Below are 24,792 nucleotides of genomic sequence, written 5' to 3'. Positions count from 1 at the left end.
CAGAGAACCTTGAGGGGAGTCGATGCTGGTGGGAAGGAGCCCCAGGAGGCTGGGGGTCTCCTTGCAGCTCTGAGGGCCGGTCCCATTACTCTGAGGTCTTCGTGGGGAGGAGGAAGCAGATGGAGCTGGGGAGTTGGTCCCCAAGTCTGCAAGTGCCTCCCTGTGCTACTTAGACTCAGGAGGAAGAGAGCCCAGCTGCCCATCCCCAGGCCCCCCAGCTCTGAGCTTCTGACATTCTGTGGGTCTCGGAGACACAGGGGGAGGGATGCAGACAGACGCTGAGTGAGCCAGGCAAGCCACCTTTACCCCTGAGCCTCAGTTTCCTCATCTGCAAAATGGGGACAATGCATTCCCTACCATGCCTTGGGAGGCAGGAGGGGCCGTTGCAGGGACAGTCCCCAACACCCTGGACCTGTCCATGGTACCTACTTAATGGCCTCACACATGTCCAGCCCCATCTTCACACAGTTCCGGGCGTGGGTGGGCAGGGACACGGGTAAGCCCGACACGCAGTAGTAGCAGTCGCCCAGAATCTTGATCCGCATGCACTCGTTGGCCTACAGGGCAAGGGAGAGGCCTGGTCAGCCAGTGGCTGAGGGTCACGCAGGCCTGCTACCTCCCCACACCCTCCAGGGGAACCAGGCTCCTTCCCTGCCAGGGGCTTCCTCCTGGGGTACCAGCCACCAGTAGCTGTTCCTGGGCCTGGTGAAAGGATGGGACGGGGCGGGGGGGGGGGGTGCTCTGCAGGAGGAACGCCAAGCATCATTGGCAAAAACGTGTTGCTAAGGGTAGCCACCTGAGTGCCTCTGGGGGAGGCGCCCCCTTTGTTGCATTCATCCATGCAGTACTTGAGCACCTACTGTGTGCCCTGCCTTGCCCAGGCACTGGGACACAGCAGTGAACAAAACAGACAAAAGTCCCTACAGTCTTGGAGCTCACCCACTGGTGGCAGGGTTGGACACCCAACTAGATAAATAAAATCTAAAGACATCCAATGGTGATAAGTGCTAAGGAGGGAAATGAGGCATGGGAGCAGAGAGGAAGTTCCCAGGAGGCCAGAAAAGGCCTCTCAGAGAAGCTAACATTCGAGCAAAGACCTGCAGGAACCCAGAGCAAGGCATGCCAGTATCTGGAGGAACCGCCTTCCAGGCAGAAGACGGGAGCAGCATGCGCAAAGGCCCTGGGGCCAGAAGCTGTTTGAGACACAGCACAGCAGTCAGTGTAGCTGAATTGGAGCCAGAAGGGGAAACAAGACAGAGAGGTGGCAGGTGTCAAGGTAACCCAAGAGACAGCTATGCTGCTAGAGCTGCCGGCTTTGGGGAGTTGGGGCAAAAAAGAGAGGAAAGATGAGGTAAGGAGAGAGGCTGGGGTCATACAGGAAAACGTCCGTGGGGGAAGGGAGGTCCAGTCTGTTTGAGGTTCCATCTAAGGTGGTTCTGCAGCCACCAGACCCTCAGTAAGCCCTCGGCAGAGGTGGCCACACATACAAGGCCTCAGGGGTGGGGTTTTCGGGAACATGATAGAGTTTTGTGTGGGCTCCAGTCCCACTCCCCACCCCACCCCCCATGGAGGCCTCGCAGGCAGCCTCGCTTCTGGCTTCTGATAGGGAAAGACGCAGGGGCTACACCCCAGCTCCTTCCTGCAGGGATCCAAAGACCCGGGCACCCTCCTGGAACCAAGGTATCCTCTGTCTCCCGGTCTCCTGCTGATCAGGCCTGGGGTGATGGCTCAGCGTCAATGACCAGGCAGGACACCATCCCTCCCTAGGTCCCTGTACCTGCCTGCCTTTCTGAACCGTACACCCTTACTACACCCTCTTCCAATGACTCCATTGATAGTGTGCCAGCGGTTTCCTGCTGGGCCCCGTCTGGCACATGCTGAGTTACAAAGGGCCTGGCCAAGCGGTGTGAGGAGAGTGGCTTTCCTAGAAAGCAGCAGGACTCCAGCTGTCCTAATCTCCCCTGGGGCCAGGCGCAGGCCTGCCCTCTGGACCTAGTCTGCTGTCACATTCCCCAGGCTGCTCCTCCGTGTCTGACAAACTGGGGAAGCTGGGAGTGTGTTGGGGGCGATGGGTTCCCAAGCCCAGATGCAATGTGACACTCCAGAGCAGGTCCTCCACTCAGGAGTCACAGTTCTGGAATCTGATTGCTGATAGGAGAAAAGGCTGGAATCAGTCCAGCCCATCTCTGCCCAGGAACTGGACGCCCCAACTAGGAGGCTGGCACCTGCCAACAGCCTTCCTGTCCCCATCTGTACTGTTTTCTGGGTCTGCCACAGAGGCAGGGCTGTGTCTAAAAGGGCAAGGGCAGGTCTTTGGGCTTTGTGGCAGGAAAAGGGCCAGCTGTGGTTGAGACCCTGACCCCCGGCCCCACATGTGGCCCAACTTCTGGAACTCCAACCTGCTAATTTAGAAGTCATGAAAGAAGGAAGCTCTTAAGGAAGGCTCCAAACTAGAGAAACCCTCTGAGTCACTCAGTCCACAATCCCTGGAGGGGGTTGCAGGAGTGGGGGACTGTTCTCCAGAGAACCCCTGGCCAGGAGTGTCGAACTATAGTTCGGTTACCCCCTGTGACGGGAACCTCATCCTGTGAAATGGAGCCAGTCCTAGGCAGGCAGTCTCTCCTAAAATTGAACGGCTCTGACCATAAAAAATTCTTCCTAGTGTGGAAGACTCTTTCTATCGAGTTCTAGACCATTGATTCTCTGCACATGGAGTCACCTGGGGGGCTCTTAAAAACTCTCATGGGTTAGGCATGGGTATTGTTTTATTTAAGCTTTCCACATGATTCAAATAGGCAGCCAAGATAGAGAGTTATGGCCTTAAATCTTACATTTCGGTCTCTACTTAGTGGCCACCCCTTCTGGGAAGCCTGTCTCGACCACCTGAGTCTGGGCTAGGTGTTCCCCAGTTCTGCCCCCTGCACCCCACTCCAAACCATAATACCTTGAGGCCAGGAGCAAGTTGAGGGTAGGCTGGAGCTCAGGGCTGCCACTCAGCAGGGCTTGGGACCATTATGTAAATTAATGAAAAACTGAGGCCCCTCCCCCTAAACACACCCGCCACCCCCAGGCTGGGTGCTGCTCTAAAAGACACAACAGCCCTCTCTGGTCTCCAGACCTCTCTGCCCTAGGCTATGCCCTGGAGACTCCCCTTGCGAGAGCTCCCTGATCCCAGGACCTAGGTCAAGTCCCACTGCTCACCTGAGCCCTCAAGTCTTTGCATGATTAATCCTGTGACCTTGTCCCCTTCCCACTCAGTCCTATTCTCACTGAGCTACTTTCACACCATGAGCACACTGAGCTTTCTTTCTTCTCCAGGCTCTTGCATATGCTGTTCCCTCTGCCACAGCACTGTTCCCTTTCCCCTTCAGGTCTCTTTTTAGGTTTCTCAAACTTTAATGTACACACAATTCACCTGGGATGTTGTGAAAAGGCAGATCCTGGAGAGGCCTGGCATTCCACAGGCCTCCCAAGCCCCCAGGTGAGGGAGCCAAGGCTGGGGCCTTGTGTAGTGAGCTTGGAGCTCTGGAGCCGCCTCCTCCAGGTAGCCTTCCAGGGCCGGCTCTCAGGTCCCCAGACCCTGTGCACCCCCTGGTGTGTACTGTCAGTCTCCCTACTGGCCTTGCCACCTGGGGGACAGGATTCTAGCAGCCTCAGCCACCACTTGACCCCCACTTCTACCATGGGGCCCTCGGAAGTGTTTGCCGACTGATGGCTAAAATTCAGCACAGGCAGCACTGTGCCCACCTCGGCACAGTGCTGGGCACAGGACGCCCGTGGGTGCCATGTGAGGGGACCCCTGCCTTTTCCATCTGCAGAGGGGAGGGGGCACCGGCCAGCACGCTCACCTTGGCTATCTGGTCAAACTTGCCGAAGAGCTCGTTGAGCACCACCACCAGCTCTTTAGGGGAGCAGTCACTGGCCAGGCGCGTGAAGCCCACGATGTCCGCGTAGAGAATGCTGGGGGTGGAGTGGGGCCGGCAGGAGGGTCAGCGCCAGCTCCCTGGAAGAGGGGGCTGCAGGAGCACGGGGACTATCTGGAGCCCCAGTCACTCCTGCTGTTCCTCACGGGAGAGCAGCTCCAGCCATAAAGATGAAACAAAGTTCCAGAGCCTTCCCATTCACGGGCACTCCAGGGTGTGTGCACAGGGGCCCTTCAGATTCCCACCCCCAGGCGCCATCACTGCAGACGTTAAATGGTGCTCTTCTGGGTGGAGAGGGCTCTGGAACCTCAGAAGTTCTTTTTTTCCTGGGTCTGGATTTTCACCTTTGCACAGACTTCAGCACTAAACTCCCTGGTGAGATGTGACTCCATGCTCCCTCAAGCAAAGCTCCACACCCAACACTTTACACAGGTCTAGTCCTCTCACTACCCGCATAGGACTCCCATTCTACAGATAAGCAAACTGAGGCTCCGGGATGCTCAGGCTGCCTGGGAAGCCACAGGTGGAATTTGTACCAGATTGCCCAGCTCCAGAGTCTGTGAGTTCGGGACCATCCACAGCCCAGAGAGAAGGCAGCCGGGCCAACCTCGGGCATAAGACTGAGCCTCCAGGCAGAGGACCAGGTGGAGCTGGCAGCACCCACATCTACACGTCACTCAGGCTGGCACATTCAGGTAAGATTCTGCAGCCCCTCCCAGTCAGCCAAAGACGTGTCAGGTCCAGGGTTGTTGGCGGTCACCAAGCCCTGGGGGCCTTCACCTCCTTTGAGGGTCCTGTGCCCCTTTGAGAGTCATCGGAAAGGACTCTTTTCCTCCCAACAGTCATGTCTGTGCACAGTTTGAAAACTTTAGGGGATTAATGGATCTCCCTCAGCACCAACCTAATCCGATCCCGCCCCTGGGGAAACCAATGGGGAGACCGAGGCCCGGTCAGGGGCCTGGATTTACCTCTCCCTAATCCCTGAGTGCGCTGGGGTCGGGTCTCTTCTGGGTGGAGAGGTCTGGAGACACAGGAGGGCAGGGGGCCGCCTGCCCCGACCCCCGGGAGACCCTGCGCACACAGCCCGGCCGCCACCCACCTGACGTTCTGGTGCCGCTTGACGTAGAGGCTGTGGAAGTTGTTGTCCGGCACACAGCGCCGGTCGCCACGCTCCTTGAGCCGCTCGATGATGGTCAGCTTCATGCCCATGGAGATGTGGGCCGGCAGTATGGACAGCAGCAGGTTCTCCTGGGCACCAGCGGGGACAGGCAGGGCCACGTCAGCCCCAGGCGTGGCCTCCTGCCCTCCTCCCTGCGCTGCCCACCACAGCCTCCCTCTCCGCCGGCCGCCATCCCCACCAAGTACACATCCTCCTGCGCCCCCGGCAGCCCCCCCCCACGGGGTGAGGCCTGCAAGGGTGTCCAGCCATGTGGCCACGCACACGCTGCTCAACAAGAGTCATGTCCACAGAGAAAGGACGCAGCGCACGGGGTCTGGCAGGTGCCGGGGAGGCCGGAAACCCCACCTGCTGGCGCTTCTCCACCCGCAGCTTTCTTCGGATCTGGATACACTTGACGGTGTAGGTGAAGAGGTCGCGGGAGGCGTCCTGCAGCTGGTGCTTGTGGAAGGCGCCCGTGAGGTTCCCGCACAGGAAGATGACAGCGTTGGCCAGCAGCTGGGGGGCGGGGGGGCTCAGCATTCAGCTTGGCCTGCACCCCTGGGGCACTGGCCCCCTTGGTGGGCTGGTGACAGCACCCCCTCACCATGTCCTGACCTCCAGCCCACTCACGCTGCACTCTTCCTGGGGCAAGCAGGGAAACTGAGGCCCAGACAAGGGCTGGTCTCCTGGGCCCGTCTCGGCACCCATTGGCATACCCTACTCCAGAAGAGCTTGGACCCCAGAAACCAGGGAAACTGTCACTCCTGGGGAGGCAGCACCCAGAGCCCGAGAGGAGGGCCAAGGACAGCAGACTGTCCCCCCGGCTGCCCAGAGCTCCAGCCTCCACTTCCCAGAGCAGATACAGGCCCAGTCAGGAGACAAACACAAGAATAAGTCACTACTTACAACGCATACATTTCACTCACTCAGCAGAAAGACACAGGACGGGCACCCAGGGATGTCCCAGCCCTGTGAGGACGGGGCTGTGAGGCCAAACCTCGGGAACAGGCCTCACCCCACAGTGCACTGCACCCAGGAGGGGGCCCGAGAGCCAGCGCTCGAGTGAGAGGCTCAGCCTCCGAGGTACCACAGGCCAGCACAGCGAAGGCCACAGGGCCGGTGGCCCACCCAGGGGCCGGCTTCTGGAGAAAGCCTGTCCTTGAGGCCATCTGTCTGCAAACAGGGCTGTGAAGCCTCAGAACCAACTCCCCCACGGGCCTGGCTGCCCTCTGCCCAAAGCACAGCCCCCGCCCAGAGGCCTCGGCTGTGCCCCAAGCCCCTCACCTGCAGCCCCACTTGCATGCTGGGCATCGAGAAGTCCCCCATCAGAGCGCCGAGCACCAGTAGGTGGGAGGTGCTGGAGATGACCCCCACCACGACGGCCCCCTGCATGCTGAAGGGCAGCAGTGTGTACACCACGAAGGCCACAAACAGGAAGAAGGGCACCTGGGGACAGGATGTCATGAGGTTCAGGACACAGCCCAGACTGAGCGGGTGTCGGGCCCACAGCCTCTTGTCTCCTGGGGGTGGCCCCAGAAACCTGAATCCTGAGGCCCTCAGCAGCCAGGCCAGGCCACCCGGTGCCCTGAGCCTTCAGGAAGTCCCCTCCACTCCCCTGCGTGATGAGACATGGTGATGGACACGTAATGGAATAAGTCAAAATCTGCTTCTGGGTCGGACCCAGCCAGCTTTACCATCATTTCCTACGAGCTGATTTATTATCCAAGACCGAGGCCGAGCCTCCCCAGGCCCTCAGGCATGAGTCAGGGAGCTCCCCCCTCCCCCCCTCCCCCCCCCCCCTGTTGCCCAGTGTCCACAGCACTCTCTCCACAGGTATGGTAATTACCGGAAGGCTGGGGTGGGGCCGCTCACCTGCCGCAGGCACAGCACAGCCTCACCCGCCCATCCACTCAGAGCTGGCTGGGATCCCACCTGCTCAGCATCCGCCCCTTCTGGGAACAGCACCCTCCCCCGAGCTTCCAGTTAGCATGGCTGTCATGAGCCTCACCCCAGCCCAGGCCCACGAGTGTGGAGAACCAGGCCCACAGGTCAGAGGATGCCACCCGTGGCAGCAGTGACACTCCAGGAATGGGCTCACAACCCAGGCCAGGCCAGTGTGACTCCAGCTGGTTGAGAAAGGGCTCTCTCTTTCAGCTGGGGTGGGTAGGCTGGTGAGCAGCCCTGCGGCCATCTCTCTCCCAACCTGAGGACAGCCTCCCAAGTGAAACAACTCAGAGAAAGGCAGAACTGAGAGAAATCAGGACGTGGTCCCCTACGAGAGCCCCAGGACAGACCCCTCAGCCTTTCCTAGCACAGGAGCCAATTCGTGCCTTTTTGCCTCTCTAAGCTGGAGATGTGTTATTTCCAACCCAATGAGGGTCCACCCAGAAACACCATAGCCAGATAGCCCACCTCCTCGGCACAGAGAACTAAGAGATCAGCCCAAGGCCCATCCTAAGTCTCGGAAACACAGCCATGGGAGCGGGAAGAACCAGGACCAAGAACACGAAATGCAGGCCCAGTCTCCAGCAGGACCTGCTACCCAGAGGGCACAACTGGCGGGCAGCATCCAGGCCCCAGTGACCCCAGGGTTCCCTGCCTGTTACCTGCTCCCATGCACAGGCCGCCTTCCTCCATGAGTCGAACACCAGCACGTAGCCCAGCGTCACCAGGCAAGCCCAGATGAGCAATGCCGAGGCCCGAAGCCACCGCCGGACGAGGCACTCGGCATACACCAGCACGTAGAGAGCCACGAACACGGCAAGTGTGAAGAACGCTGTCCCCAAGACAGCCTGCTGGTTGGAGGGGTCCTGGGCAGGGGAAACATACACAGAAATGCCACAGGCTTTCCCCCAGGGGATGCCACCTCCTCCAGAAAGCCTGCCAGATTAGGCTGTCCAGCCTCCCCGGGGCAGTCCCGAGCCTTCCTCCACGTGGGTATTATATCTATATGCCCTCTGAACACCGGGTTCTTTCTTGACCTCAGGCTTGCTCTATGCAGGCACCAATGCCTTTCCCCAGCCCCCTTCGCAGCCCAGCCCTGCCAACCTCTCACTCCCCACTCCCTCCCCATCAGGCCTCTTCAGGCCCCCCAGGTGCTGTGCATAGACTTGCAGGAGACAGGTGTAGGGGCTCAGGAGCAAAGCTGTGGAAAGCCTCCTGGAAGACAGGCCACTGCTCTGACTCTTAAAGAACGAACAGACGGTTAGGGGAAAAGGATGAGCAATGCTGTCCCAGGCGGGGAAGAGCCGGAGCAAAGGGACAGCTGTGTGACAGCGGGGGCTCACAGGAAAGCTGGTTTGCAGCAGGGATAGCACCTGGTATGCCCCAGTGGCTCTTAAGCTCCAGGAGCACAGAGGCTGATCTGGGAGCCCACACACAGCAGTTACGCAATAACTATTTGTTGAATGACAAAACAAATGCCCTGTGGTGTATATCCACAGAGACACAAGCAGCAGGACAGAGCACTGACTGGGTCCCAGACACTTCACACATATCACCCTGTCAACACTCTGATGTTTTCTTCTAGTATTCTGCTGTCCCACACAGTAGCCCCTCGCCCCATGTGGCTATTCAAAATTAGATGTACGTTCATTAACAATCAGTTCCTCAGCCATACTAGCCATATTCCAAGTGCTTAATAGCTACGCATAGAGGCTATGGCAGGGCAAGGCCTTGGTCAGAGACGGTGTTAGTGGTGTCTGCCTGGAGAGCTTTGTTGACAAGGATTCTGAGACCACCGACAGGCTCTGTGAGGAGTTCTGCGATTGATTCATAACATCTGCACGGGACCAGAAATGGCAGCAGTGATACACACAGGCCATCCCTGACCATGGTCTTCAATAGAATCAAAGTTCATTGTGGAAAAAAGTAAGGGTAGTAACGTGGCCACATTAATGTAATACCTAAAACCACCCCAGACTGCAAAATGAAGTGAACATGGTAGTTTACATAGGCGGAAACAGGCTCAGAGGAGATGCTGTTGCCTAAGGCCGCACAGGTACCAAGCACAGAGCTGAGGTCTTAACCCCAGAGAAGCCCCACCACCCAGGAGCTGCCCGCACTCACCCCGTAGCTGAAGGTGATGGCAATGAGGGCAATGCAGGCAGCGATGGCCACCAACAGGAGCGTGAGCAGCAGCGGCCCGTGCTGGCTGGTGAGACGGTACTTCTCGTAGAGCGCGTCCTGGTCCGGGCCCTCCTCTCCCTCGTTGAGGAAGTAGCACCCCTTGGCCGGCATGCTTCCGCCTTGGCACACCCACACAGCAGTCCACTTGGGAGACCCCACGGCCTGGGGACCATCTGATGGCTGGTACCCTCCCCTGTGGGCCTAGGCCTCTGGCCTGTCCAAGGCAGTCAGGCGGGGCTGGGGAGGAGCCCCCTCGGCCTGCAGCTCCAGGGACAACGCGGGGCGGGCCTGCCTGCTCCACTGCCGGGCCTTGCTCATTGCACCCCCGGCATCTTCCTTTGTATACAGGCTGGGCTGACCAGACACGTGTGCTTCTCAGCTCTGTGGGGACACAAAGCAGAACCAGATTTGACCTGGACAAGCCGAGTCAGGGAAGGGCTGGCATCAGGGGAGAGCAGGGCCAGGCCTCACAGCCCTGGGTCTGATTTACCAGCCCCAACCTGAACCTAACTTTTAGGTCCTGTTTAAAGCTTTGCACACCCCGAGGTCATAAAGCTAGTCCCCCACGTTTCCTAGAATGCACAGGCGGACACACTGGCCACTAACCATGTGTGGCTCTTTAAAATTAAAGTTGATTAAAATGAGTTAAAACCTCAGTCCCTCCGTCACACCAGTCACGTTTCAAGTGTTCTACAGCCACATGCAGCCACGTGGCTATTATACTGGGCATCCAGAAACTTCTACCGGACAGCACTGCTGTAGAGGCTTGACTGTTTGTCCCGTGTAGGTCTCCGATCCATCTCGACGAATTTTTGTGTGTGGTGTGAGGCAGACATCAAGTTTCATTTCCTGTTTCCAAGTGGATATCTGTCCCAGCAGTGGTTACTGAAGCCACCATCCTTTCCTCCAGAATTTCAGCGGAGCGACCTTTGTCATAAACCAGAGGAGCATGTGTGGGGGGGCATCTGGGCAGGCTTTCTTCTGTTTCAATGGTCCTTACGTCACGAGCACACTGAGTGAGTCTTGTGTCTCAGACCCCCACGCCTACTTCAGCCAGAGGATCCCCCACGTATCTGTGTTATTATGTGAAGTTTCCACGGAAGACTGTGTCTTTACAAAAGGCCCACTGATGAGAATTTACGACGTTTGCAAGCCCCACTTCATAGAAAAGGAACCTGAACCTTGGAGAGGGAACACAATGGACCTTTTGTGACAAAGTTGGGAGCAGACCCCAGGCTTCCGAGGCTCAGCCCAGAGGAGCTCCCGTGTCCCCTAGCACCATTCATTCATTTGCTCATTCACTTATTCTTAAACGGCTTGTTCACCACAGCTATGGCCCACCAGGCGCACTATACTTCCTGTGAGTGGGCTGGCTCTCTCTGCCTGGGGCTCCCAGTCCCCAGAGAGAGAAAGTTATGCCAAACTGTGTGATTCCTAGACACATTGATTGGGACTGGGGGGCAGCTGCCGCATTCCCAGCAGCCTTGGACCAGGAGTCCAGCTCCCGATGTCCTCTGGGCCTGCCTTGGGGACAGCAAGACGTGAGAAGAAGCAGGACAGTCACGAAGGGCGTAAATGACCACTCGCAGAAGCTGCGAAGGAAAGGCGTCCACAGCCCCGAAAACCATAGAGCAGGGTAGAGAGTCCCCAAGTCCCAGGGAAGCCGCTGGTGAGCACCCATGGCTATGACAACCGGGGCCATCGTGAATCCAGGAGTCACCTCAGGCATTGCTTCCTCCAGGAGCTACTATTCTACACACACCCCCCCAGGAGCAAAATGGAAAAACCTCATATTTGGGGTCCAGGGGGACTGTTTGCCAGGGGTCCTGTCTCATTCTACTCCCTCCAGGCCCAGGCAGGTATCCATGAGCCTTGGTACCTGTTTAATCTGCAACCCAGCGGGGGTTGGACCCCAGGCTGTCAAAGTACCCAAAGTGCTTAGACAAGCTACAAATCTGATTTCCATGTGAAATATCAATTTTCAAATGTTGTCAGCTACTTTAAAAAACTTGAGTGGTATAGCCGACGAGTTTACAACCTCTAAGTCTGAACTAACCAGTTTTTATTCCACAAGAGGCATTTTCTGAGTACTAACGATACGTGCCCAGCCGTGTGCTGTCGGGTTTGTATAACAAGATAAAGGCCCTGCCCTGAGAAGCCCCCAGTCCAGCGCACCGGTAATTCAGCTGTCTGCGGGCATCACAGCAGCGATGCTGTCACACCAGGTGCCAGCGCACACATCCACTCTCATCATCATAACCTGCGAAGGCCAAGCTGTTACAGCCATTTCACAGATGCGGAACTGAGCCCAGAGAGGTAGAGCGGCTTGCCTAAGATCACACGGCGCTCCTACCTAGCTTTGCTGCCTGCCTCGCTGAACTGAGAGGGGCTTCCCCACTGGGCTCCTCCCAGCAGCAGCAGGTCTCAGGACCAAACCAGCTGCCACAAGTATACACAACACTGCCTGTCCCTCTGGCCTGGGGCCAAAACCGGTATACCAGGAATGCAAGGCTGAGAAACCCCAAACACCAAGGAGCCAGGGCAACTCCCAGAAGCTGCTCCATCCCCAACGCAAGCAAACACACACACACACACACACACACACACACACACACGTGCAGCACCCACTCCATGGCGCCTTCCACCCCAGACACCGACGTGCCCTTCCAGGCACACAAAGCTGGCCGAGCAAGGCATGCAGAGAGAGGGGCCAGTTGGAGGGTCTGTGGAAACCCAAGATGGTAAACACACCTCTCAGAGGTCTAATAAGGCCACTTCCTGGGCAACGGCAGGAGGGAGTGGAGGCAGACAATGGACAGCACTGCACAGGCAGTTGGGCCTATCTGGGGACCTGGGCCAGCTTCTGGAACATGCAGAACAAGCCAAGGGAAGGCTGGGAGGAAAGACAGCATTTATCACTCCTGGAGAGATGGCCCGGGACACCCCCCCCACCACCACCACCACCGGACATCTCCACAGCCCAGCTCCTTTCTAGGAGCCACCCCTAAAATGAGACCCCTGGGTCCCCCTCTGCCAGGGAAGGTCTCAAGGCCCCTCTGTTCAATCTCCAGTTCTTCTGCTGGCCGCTAACTAAGCTGGCAGCCAGAAGGGCCCCTCCGAGGCCCTGGATGAAGGAAGTCCTCTGTCGGGTCTCCCACAAATGCCCCTACAGCCTCCGCTGGCACACCTGTGACGGGAAGCTCATCAGCTCTCAGGGCGCTCTTCTCCACCAGCGAGCACTCCTTCTGTTATCAGTCCTACCTTAAGTCAAGCCAACCCCCCTTCCTGTCCCTCCCCCACCCCCACCCACTTGCCCCGTCTTAACCCCAAAGACACCAACAGCAGAGATGTGTGCTTGGAGAGTGGCGGCCCCTTTACCTGGGGGCACTGTAGTCCCAGGGTCCCTCAGTGTCACAACCATCTCACAATAACTCTGGTGGGGGGTCGGGGGAGTACCCCCCTGTACAGAGGAGGGGGACCTCCAAGCATCCAGTTGAGGGAGGGTCTTTGCTGCTTCTGCTGCACTGTTCTCTCCTCCACTCTCCATACCCTGGTTCAGGGGCCACGTGACCCAGGCCTGGCTCATGAGCATAGCTTCTCCCAAGCCCCAGTGACAAGCTGAAGGATGGACACACAACCAAAATCATCTCACTGAGAATCCTCTTTGGGACTTTTGCTGACCCATGGGGAACGGGCTGTCATTGCTGGTGGCCTGGAGCTGCTGGCCGTCACCTGAGACTGAAGCCAACATGGACAACTAGAGAAAAGGAGGCCTGAAAATGCCCCCTTGAGCCCCTGGATCCAGCTCTACCTGAAGCTCAAGCAACCTCCAGATATTTGCATCTCATGGGACAGCAATGCCCCTTTCAGCTGAAGCCAGTTTGAGTTTCAAGGTCCACACTGGACTTCCTGCCCCGGTTTGCTATATCCAGGAAGCCCTCGCAGCCATCGGATGGGTCCAGAATCAGGGGTGAGGTTCCCACTTAGGTCAGAGGTGAGAGGGGGCCCCTGCAGACACAGCCAGTCCTAGGACTTCCTCTGGAAGGGGTTGGGCCAGGAAGGGAACCCCTCCCATACCTCTGTCACTGTCCAGGCCCAGCCAGGTTGGAGAAGACCTGGGGCTGCAGGAGGCTGGGGGCAGGGCTCCCCACATCCTCTCTTGAGACTCCTCCCAGGGGAGGAGTTAGGGAGCTCAGAGGCACACTTCGGTAGAAATGGATACCAGTGGTAGTCTCCTCCCTGCAGCCATCTTAGTGGGCTCTGAGCTCCCTGCAGCCCCAGGGCTGTGATAGAGCGGGAAATGCCATAAACAAAATCTATTGTGCGCTTACTGCGAGCTGGGCACTGTGGACTCCTTCCATCCACACACCTGTCCTGTAGGTGGATGTGAGAAATAAGTCACAGAGAGGTTCAGCTATTTCCCTGAGGTCACACAGCTAGTACAAGAGAGCTGGGATTTGAACACAGGCCATCAAGGTCCACCTCTCGTCCTGCCCATCACCTTCACGAAGCGGACATCCACAGAGCCCCTATCACAAAATGACGACCGTTTCCTGCTCTTCCCCCTCAAGGCCCAGGACAGAGGGTAAGGGTCAAAATGGGCCCCATCAAGGTACCTCCCTCTGCCTTGCAGAGCCAAGGTCAGGCAGCCTTCTCTCAGCCACAAGATCCAGGAGGGCCTCTTTCTCCAAGAAGCCCTCTGAGCTAGCCCCCACCGTCTTCTCCCTTCCCTAGAAACGAGGCAGGTCTATCTGTGGTTTCCTTGCCAAATACTAACAGGAGGGGGCCAGGTTCCTCAGCCAGAATTGCTGCTGGAAACTGAGGGCTGGGCCCTCCAATTCTGATGGCAGAACTGGGCCCTCAGGGCAGTTGAGGAAATCCTTCCCCTGCGAAACTGGCTGACCTGGCAGTACCCCAGGCCCACCACATGCCTTGGGGAGTTCTAGACCACTCCCAGCTTTCACAGACAGAGCACCCACTTCCTCACCCAAGTGGTGCTGGCAGGAACCCCAGCCTGGCTTCCTCTGGCCCAGCCCTGGCCAGCCTCGGAACTGCACAGAGCCTGGGGCCCTGGTGGCCTCAGAAAGAGGAAGTGGAGGCCTTGGGACGTGGGTGGGAGGGCAGGGAGGGGCCCCACTCAGGCCCCAAGGGCGAGGTCCCTGTGCCCACACCCCAGCAAGACGACCACAGTGCTGGAGATGAAAACTCAGGAGCCCAGGCTTGCCCCCAGGCCAGCCCAGCGCTCAGTAGGCTGGCTCACAGGTAGATTTTCCATTTGCTGAGGGAGTCTCACGTTAAAGCCATCTCCCTGAGGAGAGCCCAGAGGCTGCTCTGCCCGGCATGGGCCTGGCACGAAGGGCACCCAGGAAACCTCATGGGGCTGCCAGCCCATGGCCTGCAAGCCCTCCCCTTTGCCGACACCAGCCTCTCTGACGCTCCGAGGGCAGCTGCCCTTAGGCCTCTCCACACATTTGCGCAGACCTCCTTCCCTCCCAGGCACGTCCCCCACCTGGGGAGGCCTTCCCAGACTCCTGTGCCCCACCCAGCACCTGCCTCACCAAACTGTGGTGGTAGCATTTGTGTCTGGGTCCTGCATCTGGGCCCTGGTAGGTGGGTGTGGGAAGGAGGGACACACGAGCTGGAATCTTGAACCAGGCCAAGGGGTGGAGAACAAGCAGGGCGGCTTTGGTGAGGAAGGAGGGCAGAGGAGATGAAAACAGAAGAAGAAGGGTCTCCCTCGGAACAGGAAGCACGTGCTGTCTCACACCTGTCCCCAGGGGAGCTGACCAGGGAGGGAGGAGGCCCGGGTTCAAATGCCAGCTCTTCTACTGGCCATATGAGTGGCAGAGTCACCTCACACTCTGGGCTCACTTTCCTCATCGGTAAACTGGGGGCTGACACCCACGTTGGGGGGAGAGGGAGGTGCAGATAATGGTCAGCAGGCCAAGTTTGTAGGGACAAACGGCAAATGAGCCCAGAAAGAAAAGTCAGTTCCCAGAGCCGAGGAGGCCCAAGCATGGGGTCCCAACTGGAGAGGCAGAGGTGCAAAGGGGGCAAGGCCCCAGGGACCCCCACCTCATCTCCTGACCTCCTGGGGTCAGCCTGCAGAGCCACCAGACGGAGCAAAAGCTAAAGTCCCCCAATGGTGTGAGCAGCTCTCTCTGCTCCCCAAGAGCCCCCAGGCTGACTAGCCCACCTCCAGGGACCACAGGCTGCCCAGTCTTGGGGCGCAGACACCTGTGTTCCAGTCCCAGCTCTGCCACCAATCTACTCTGTGACCCCAGGCAAGTCCCTCGACTGATCTGGGCCTCAGTTTCCCCTCTTACAAAGGTGTGGTTATGTCAGACCTTTGAGGTCCAGCTCTGGGCTGGGTGGGGAGTGGAGGCAGAATCATAAAATGAAAAGGACTGAAGAAAAACTGAAGGGGACAGCCTGGACATTGCCACTTGGCCCCAGAGGGCTGATCTGGGGTGTGGGGGAGGGAAGGGAATTGTTCTTTGTACCCGAAATCTTTTGCTTTTCCCCTGGATTAAGCACGACCCTAAGTCAGTTTCCCCTTTCAAATTCAAATACCTCATTTACCCTTCACCCCCAAGGCTCCAGCTGCCAGGGATAATAAACCCGGTTTGCTATCTCCTATGCCAAATCTATGATGGTTAGTGACTGCCTGGGAAGAGGTCATCCATTCATTCATCAAACATTTGGAAAGAATTCACACATTCATCCCTTCAACAGATATGCACTAGCACCTTCTGTGTGCCAAGCCCCAGGCCAAGTGCCAAGAGGGAACTACTCCAGGCACAAGCTCCCAGAAGACAGAGAGCTCAGTGCCCCCTGGCCCAGGTGTCTGCAAGGGCTCTGCACCTTGTGGGCGATCAGGCAACCGTGCGTATTAACTGACAGCCAATCAACCAGGGGCCCTGTTGGAAAGAACAGCAGTATTTCCCCTACTCTTGCCTGAAATTTCACCATTAGTGATTCATTCCTTTAAGCACTACCCTCACTAGGCTCCCCTTTTAGGATGGAAACATTGTCATGCCCGTGTTTAACACATTTCTGATCCCTTTCCCCTTGATAAGGAAAGAACAGAAAGGGGAAGTCTAACTGGCCTTCGGGACCTCACGTGATGCTAGTTCCTGCCCAGGCTGTAGGACAGTGGGCATCCCACAGCCCACCCAGACAGCAGGGCCAGTGGCAACAGCAAGGCATGAGTGGGGGTTGGGGGTGGGAGAGGAGACCCATTTCACAAACTCGTAGACAGATATAACCCAGAGTAACCACGGAACTGGAGGTGGTGAGAAAGTGGTAAGTTCAAGTCGTAACTTCTGCATTACTAGTAGCCTATTTCAAGAGGCAGCAAGAGTCCAGAAGACAGACAGCAAGCAGCATTCATGTTTTTAACCAGGATGATTGCCAAAGAGGGCAAGAAACCACAAAAGAATTCTCATATAATGCTGTAGTGGGTAAGTCTTTTCTAACCAGACACAAAACCTAAAAGCCATAATGAAGAGACTGATAAATTTGATTACATCAGAAAATGTTGTCCACATAGTAAAAACTAGCAGAAGCAAAATCAAAAGGTGAGAGATTAGGAAAACATTTGTAATTCTGAATCACGAGGAGTTAATCTCCCTCAATGTAAAGAGCTCCTATAAATCAAAAAGAAAAGACCAACAACCCAACAGAAAAATGGGAGAAGGTTATGAATAGAAGTGCACAGAAAGGCAATACCAATGACAAACATTTGGAAAGAAGCTGACCTCGCCCATAATACGAGATATGCAAATTAAAACTACTATGGAACCTATATAATTTTATTAAATAAGGTCACCCCAGTACATGTAATAGAATTTTTTTTTTAATTATGGGAAACCATTTTTACATATCGGACTGGCAAAGATCAAAGCATTTCGTAAATCTGTGTTGGATTGCTAGGTAGAAATAAGCACTCACCCACGTTCACCTCCGACAGGCGTGTGATTCAGCACAACCCAGGGGAAGCCAATTAAGTCATAGCTAGCGAAGTCACCAGTATATACACATACCTTTGACCTAGCAAATCTACTTCAAGTCATTTTTCCTGCAAGCACTTCCCCGTGTATGAAATGACATATGTACAAATTATTCACTGCAACATTATTTGTAATAGCAAAAGACTGCAAACGATATGTCTTATCAGTCAGGAGCTGGGGAAATAAAGCACCACCCATCCTCACAGTGGAATACTAAGTAGCTGTCAAAAAGCGTGCAGCATTGAACCTTACTGTCACAGGGTAGCCTCTGAAAAATCCACATGGCAACACTGATACCTGAAATGGATAAGGGTGGAACTAAGACGTGGAAAAAACACAACTGTTGCTTTGACAAAGTGAACAAATCTTCTCTTCATTTTCAGTTTCTGTTTCTAAAGTCATAATGTAGCTTGTGCAATTTTAAAAAAGTTTTTAATAGAAAAAGCTTTTGGAGGTGATGGATAGGTTGATGGCATAGGTTGTGGTGATGGTTTTACAGGCATATGCTTACCTACAAACTTAGAAAGTTGCATACATTAAACATGCACAGCTTTTTGTATGTCAATCATACTTCAATAAAGTGGTTTTTAAATAAATAAAGGAAAAAATAAAGACACTAATAGAAAAACTCAAAGGGCAATATAAGGTGACTGATAACTAAAGGGACACTATAGGTTTAATATATTAACATGGAAAGACACGCTCCTAGCATTGTGTTCGGATGGGTGTGTACATGTTTATGTATATACGTGAATACATAAAAAACAAATATATTAAAAATTTTTTTAAAGAAAAAGAAAAATGAATCTCAGGTCCATGATGTCTATGCTGCATGATCTAGAGGAAGTTACTCAGCCTCTCTGTGCCTCACTTTCCCCATTTGAAAAGAGGGGAGGATCCCATTCTGACCACACAGGGCTTTGAGGGGATTCCAGGGAGGTGATTCAGGCCGAGCACTGAGGCAGCACCTGGCACAAAGGACCCACGTTGAGATGACCCGTATTATCAGGTTGGCAGCGGGCCCGGCAGTGCCTCTTCCCTTCCAAGCGACCCTGTCACCTGCCACAGCACTGGGGGGGGGGTTCTCCAATCTGTCCTGGAAGTGGCCGGGACTCTGGGGTTGGAGAGTACAGGGGTCAGCAGTGCAGGACTGCTTTCTGGGGCCATGCGCAGCAACATGGGCTGGCACCCCCATGTGGTACCCAGCCTCGAGGGAGTGGCTGCTGACCCATCCTGGCATGAGCTCCCTGGGGCATCTGGTCCCTACCCCAAGCCCTCGAGGCCTGCTGACAGGAGAAAAAGCATAATACCCAGCCCTCAAGACACACTCTGCAGCCTCTGAACTCAGCCGGAGACACAGAGGCGGCAGAACAGCAGCCAGGCTGGCGTCCCTGACTGTCCCCTCAGGCCACCCCCTTCAGAGAGCCTCCAAACACTAAGCACCTGCTGGGAATGGGCTGGGGCAATGTCCCAACATCCTGACTCCTCACGGTGGGGGTGGGGACGCTCTCACTCTATTTCCAGCCAGCGGAACTGACTCTGGGATCCTAACCTGCTTGTCCCAAGGCCTGTGGCTGGGAAGTCATACAGAAGGGACCCAGACCCGCCCCACTCCAAGGCCCAGGCTGTCGGTTAACCCTACGCCTGCGTTTCCTGAGGTGTGCCCTGCGCACATTAGCAAATAAAGGCTCTGAGAAGTCCTGCAGGAAAGAAATTTGTTGGACTAAACACAGCTACATATTTCCCAGTCTTTTTGGTTCACAAGATTCTTTTCGCATTAAATCCCTAATGAACCCTCTTTGGGAAATGCTGACTTTGGAATCTCCAAGAGTCAGCTCAGAGCTTACCCCAAGAAGCCTTCCTGGGCAACTGTGGCCCAGACAGTCCACGACCCTCACCTTTTCTGACAGCCTGGTGAGCTCCCTCTGGCTGGGGCCTCCACATCCACCTGACCCTGGGTCAGGCTGGATGGGCACACAGTGGGGGCACGAGCCTGTGTACCAGCTAGTGGGCCAGGGGACCAGCCGTGAAGTTGGCCCTTGGGGTAGGGGTAAGCAGAAGACAGACAGTTTTCAGTTGCATGCCATCTGCCCTGTGGAAGAGGAAGCAGGAAAGAGCTCTAAATACCAACCAGGAAAAGACCCTCCTGTCACACTGCCTCTCCCGTGCCATGGAGGGACGTGGTCCGTCTGCCTCAGTCTCCCCACCTGCCATGGGCAAAGTAGGGGCGAGGTCCTGCGCTGGCTGTCAGGAGACGCAAGTCTCAGCTCTGCCCCTCCCCTCTCTGGGCCTGGTTCCTGCAGGAGCAGGCAAGGCCTCCAGCGTCTGGGGACCAGATGCCACCAGGCACCTCCCCCTCACAGACTAGCCAAGAAGGTAGCCCCAGGGAGGTTGGTGGGAAAGGCACCTCTACCCAGAGCTCAGCAGTCCATGCTGGGAGTCATGACCTCCCCTGGACATCTGCGGAGCCCAGCAAGTATCACTGTGCCCTGAAGCCACTGCCTAGCCCAGAGGCCCCCAGCTCGGCTCCTGCAGCACGAGCCACCACAGGACCCGGCCCTAATCCATGGGGCTGAGGCCTCACTTCACCGCCGCTTCCTGAGAACCTGAGGGAGGCCAAGGGGGCATGTGTGGGGCAGGAGAGGGGTGCGGGGCTACCTGCTGAAGCCCCGCCCAGGGCCCGGAAGAGCCCTCTGCAGGGGAAGCAGGCCCAGCTAACTGCTCCAAACCAAAGCCTGGCTTCCGGAGCTGCACCCACACGGGGGCTCGGGAGGCCCTCCCCACAGCCAACCCTGGAGCCAAGCCCCAATCTCAGGTCACTCGCTCTTTGCTTCACCCGAGGTCACACACTCTTGCCTTTGGGAGCCAGACTCCAACTGGGCACAGGAAGTCCCAGCACCCCCATGTCCCCCAAACCCAAGGCCCCCAGGATAGTCCCCCAGGGCTCCACGCACCTGTCTGTGACCCCGAGAATACCAACTTCGTCCTGCTCAGTCCCTGGCCAAAAAACTCCTCCGGGGCTTCCCAAGGCCTTCTCCGAGGCTGCATGATTTGACTTATTTCTGTTCCCCAAACAAGCCCCACCCTTTTGGTCTCCAGGCTCTGGCAGACTAAAAGCACTGCCTACCTCCCCACCCCCAAACTCCATCTGTCTGGCAAACTCCTGCGAACCCTTCAGAGCCGGGCTCAGCTGCCACCTCCTCCAGGAGGGCAGCCCAATCCTTTCCTAATCTGGACACAAAGCCTCCGTGTCCCTGGTGCCTACACTTCTTACTGCGCCTGGCCTGTCCCTCCCCGAGGCTGATGTCTGGCCATATACTACTGCCCAGTTTCCAGGACCCAACACCGCCTGGCACACAGGGGACATGCAAATCCAGAACTCCATGGACTGGGACAAACACAGCCTGTACCACCCTGGCAGTCAGGGGCTGGGCCCCAGCCCTAGCGCCCTCATGCTGCCCGCATGACTTTTGGCAGGTCACCTGCCTGTCCGGACTCAGTTTCTCACCTGAGCAATGGGGATGAAGAATATCCTGCTCCCCAGCCTGTTCTGGCAGTGAAATGACTTCATGGCTGTAAAAACTCCTCATACACCCAGAACCTTTGAACATGGAAGGAGGCCGAGCTTGCTATGCTGTTTCTACCACAGGGAAACTGGCCCCTGGAGCCCCACACCTCCACCGATCAGGTGCTCACTGGGCGGGAGAGGTGCTGAGGCCACAACAAGCAAGACACACGCGGGGTCCCTTGCAGAGCGCATGTTGGGGGCAGAAAGGAGAGAGACGTGCGATAAAGGAGCCACCTGAGGAAAAGAAATGCCAGGTCGTCAATGATGCAGGCTCCCGCAGGGCAGTGGGTAAGGCAGCAAAGCCTAGAGGCTGAGAGCACAGGCTCTGAGACCAAACAGGTATGAACCCCAGCTCCACATCAGATTTGCTGTGTGACCAGGGCCATGCTGATTAACCTCTCTGGGCCTCAGTTTCCTCACTCCCAGAATGGACTGATAATGGTACCTAGTGCTCAGGGCCTCACACAGAGGCTGGCACACAAGGAGTGCCATCACCCTGGGTCACCTCCCTGATCCCAAACACAAGGGGTGGGCAGCTGGAGAAGCCCTGACATCAACAGACACTGGGGGGCACACTTCAAGTCCCAGACATCTTGGTCTCACTTCCTGTCAGCCTCCCAAAAGCAGCTCTTCTCTTCCCTTGCTCCCCTGCCAAGAAAGGGGGCCGACAAAGGGGTGGGAAGTGCTGGCTCCTGCCCCAGCCCTGCCTGGCACTAAGGCTTCCCCTCCCCAGGGCACCTGAGCGGTGGCTCCAGGAGTCCAGCTGTTTCAGAAAACATGCTTCCCCATTAGCCCTGGAAGCAGCACTTCCGCCTGACTTCAGAGGGCTCCTCCTCCCCTAGCTGGAGAGGGAAGGCCGAAGAAACAGGTGTGGGAGGCCAGGCGCAGGGATGGGCAGAGCGGGAAGTACCCGGCCCACACGGCAGGGAACTATCAAGAGGTGGAGTTAACCTACCCACTGCAAGGATGGGGAGACTGAGGCCAGGAGGACGGGACAGCTGGGGTCCCACACCCCTGACACCGACCGAGCCCGGGGGAAATGTGCCTCCATCACAGCTTCCACCAGGAAAACTCACACCAGGCCAGAGGCTGTGGGAACCCCATCTGTGCAGGCTCCCCAGGAGCCTGGGCCTCTCCCTGCTCAGCCAGTCAGTGACGCCAGGAACTATCAACCGAAGTCAGTGGCCCCTGAGGTGGTGAGACTGCGCCACTTGTATGTGGCGGGAAAGGTCCCTGAGGTGGCAAAAAAGGGCCTAGATCCTGGGAGACAAAGAGCCTCTACCGGGGTACTCTGGGTCCTGAGAGGTGGGTGGTGGCACCACCCCTGCACACACACCCTGGGGCCTCATGCTCCCCAGAAGCCAGGCCTGCCATCCTACCAACCCCAGTGCCACCTTCCTGCGTCATGAGCTCTCCTGCCCCCGTCACTTCCAGCTGAGCCCAGGAGGAAGCGAGAGGCAGTGGGCCTTGGGGGCCAGGAACGTGCCTGAGAACTGGGGTTCCTGCAGCAAAGACCTCGGTTTGCCTCTTCTCCCCCAGACACAGTCGCAGAGGAATTCCTCCCATTGGTCAGTGTGGGAGGGGCGCAGACAGAGGCATAAAGGGGGGATGGGGAGAGGAGGGTGCTTCTGCTGTCCCCCAGCACTGGTGCCAGTGAGAGGGAGGCTCAACAAGGAGCTGAGGAGGGGAGGGGGCCAGGTGGGTGCCTCAGGAGCAGACACGCTGGAGCCCCTTTCTCCTGAGCTCACGGAGCCCTGAGGGGGAGCCCTCCCGGGGGTGACCCTAGCCAAGAGGGGGCGCAACGTGGGCAAGCACGCTAAGCAGAGGGGATGGCACGGGCAAAGGCAGGAGAGGGGCAATCCGTCTGCTGACCAAGTCAGGGCCTGGTCCCGAGAGCATGAGAGGCCCTAAGAGAGAGGCCAGGATTGGGAGGGCCCCGGAATCCAGAAGGGGTCCCAACGACACCAGACAGCACAGTCTGATCACACGTGTGTTAGAGGAACCCGGGAGCCCGACAGGCCTCTTCACCGGCCCGAGGTCAGCCGTCCCATCCACCCAAACAACAGGTCAGCTCGGGTTTATTTCCCTAGCACAGCACTTGGCTGGTGCTCAGAAAACGCCGGTGAACGACACCTGTCAAAGAAGTCAACAGATGACAGGAGAAAGGACGGCCCCAGGTGTCACAGAGAGAAGGGTCACCACAGAGGAGCTGAGCTCACGTCTGGCCCACGGCTTACCATCCACCTGACCCGACACCTAGAAGGGCGCGTGGGGAGGAGGGGAGAGCAGGGATGGAAGCTGCTTCTGCCCAGCAGGTCTGTGCCCAGGACTGGGAGACACTCCAGTCACGATGTAGCCGCTTGTGAAATTGTGCGCAACGGCAGGTCGAGCTGGACACTGATGGCTGTCGGCATGTCCACCCTCCCACCCAAGGCAGGACAGACAGCGGATTCCCACACCAGCCACATGACAGCGATGACGATGACCTCCAGCACATACATCCCCTCGTCTGCTCCTACAACCACCTGTCACACGGGGTACCAGGAACAACCGACCTCACAGATGCAAGAAGCTGCTCAGGCCCTTGCTCACGTCTCACACTGCTGGGCGGGGGCAGAGTGGGGCTCGAGCCCAGACCACGGCCTGAGCACCCTGCAGCCCTGCTCAGAGGCGGGGGACCCGACGGCCTCCCAGCGACCCTTGCTTCTCTGGCTGCTGTTCAGACGCGGGGGGTCTCGTTCACTGACCTACACTTACTCCCAGCTCTTGGCTGCAGAAGTCTTTTTAAACACAGTAAACGCCCAAAAGGTCCACCATCAGCACTTCTCCCCAACCTCTGAAATCCGACCCCACAAAAGGCCAGACTCAGCCACTCTGACCCAGGCATCGAGTGTGACCCGCTCTGCCTGCTCCCTCAGAGGCCCCGGGACTCTCCCAGCGGGTGAAGCCTTGCCCTCCGCCTGGGCAGCAGGCTATGGGGAGCTGCCACCAGCTCAATGTGGAGGCGCCCGCACCCCCTCCCTCCAGGACAGGAGGAGGGAGGTGAGGGACGGCGCTGAGGGACCGGCCACCAGCCACCTCTGGAGGATCCCTGGTGGTGGCGGATGGCAAGGCATGGGAAACCCAAAGGGCCGATTCATCCACCTCCCAGCTGAGGCAGCAGCCCAGTGCACAGCCCTGACAGCCCAGCCACCCACAGTGGGGGCAGAGCAGGGCTCAGGCCAGGCCCGGCCAGGGGCTCCCTCAGAGGAACCTGAGTCCTCACTCTGCCAGCGAAGCCCCTCCCCCACCTCATTCGCCCCCCAAAGCCACCCAGAGCCCCTGTTCAGCCCTGTCCCATCAGCCTCCCCACAGATGGGCTCAGAGTCCTGAACCAACACCACACCTCAAACATGGCAGCTCTCCATGACAGGCAGTGTGTGCGAGCGGATGCCCCTAGGCCCCAGCTGGCTGTGTGACCCAGAACCACACAGTGCCCCGCTGGGCCGCTGTCTGCTCTGCAAACTGGGGGCAGTGACACCCCTACAGGGGGGTGAGAGAGGCAGAGAATGGGTTAAACCAATTGTGACAAACTGTAAAGGGGGGTCCACGTCCCCAAAGCGACATCAAGTTAGACCTTTGAAAAGCGCCTGTGACTTGTTTGGAGATCACACTCCTGCCCCAGCCCACTGCTCCGTGCACCGACCCCATTCTGGAAGGGCCCACTCCTGGCATAGAGGCCCTGCAAGACCACCCCTCGCCCCCTCCCCCAGAAAATAGCCACCAGTAAACAGCCACTTCTTTTCCATAAAGTGCCACTGGTGACTCTTCTGAGGGCCCAGAATAGGGAACAATCTGAGAGCTTCCCCGCCTCCACACCCACACCTCACACCCAGAGCCACAGGAAACCCCAGAAAGCCCAGGGCCCAGGTGGAGGCGGGGAGCCCGGCAGCCTGGTCAGGAAGGGCTCCCAGACTGCGCCCCCGGCAGACGCCTGCACTTCCTGCAGACCCCATCCCTTTC

General features: G+C 57.3%; 1 protein-coding gene across 4 annotated transcripts in view; it reads right to left on the bottom strand.

Moving 5' to 3' along the window:
• Nucleotides 1-24,792, bottom strand: part of ADCY7 (adenylate cyclase 7) — a 54,672-nt gene that overhangs the window by 17,421 nt on the left and 12,459 nt on the right. For 2 of the 4 annotated variants that reach the window (XM_081032515.1, XM_081032517.1), the window contains exons 2-8: nt 9,151-9,591; nt 7,689-7,892; nt 6,367-6,528; nt 5,449-5,598; nt 5,023-5,171; nt 3,849-3,960; nt 430-557 (exon numbers count right to left, since the gene is read on the bottom strand). In XM_081032515.1, the coding sequence (XP_080888641.1) occupies nt 430-557; nt 3,849-3,960; nt 5,023-5,171; nt 5,449-5,598; nt 6,367-6,528; nt 7,689-7,892; nt 9,151-9,321 (1,076 nt within the window). In that variant the 5' untranslated portion in view covers nt 9,322-9,591. Of the gene's footprint in view, nt 1-429; nt 558-3,848; nt 3,961-5,022; nt 5,172-5,448; nt 5,599-6,366; nt 6,529-7,688; nt 7,893-9,150; nt 9,592-20,176; nt 20,261-24,792 lie in introns of those variants that run through there. The other 2 variants (XM_081032518.1, XM_081032516.1) reach the window with 2 other exon arrangements.

Source organism: Rhinolophus hipposideros (assembly GCF_964194185.1).
Source record: "Rhinolophus hipposideros genome assembly, chromosome: 21".
NCBI classification, from domain to species: Eukaryota; Metazoa; Chordata; class Mammalia; order Chiroptera; family Rhinolophidae; genus Rhinolophus; species Rhinolophus hipposideros.
This window is presented reverse-complemented; position numbering and strand designations above follow the sequence as displayed.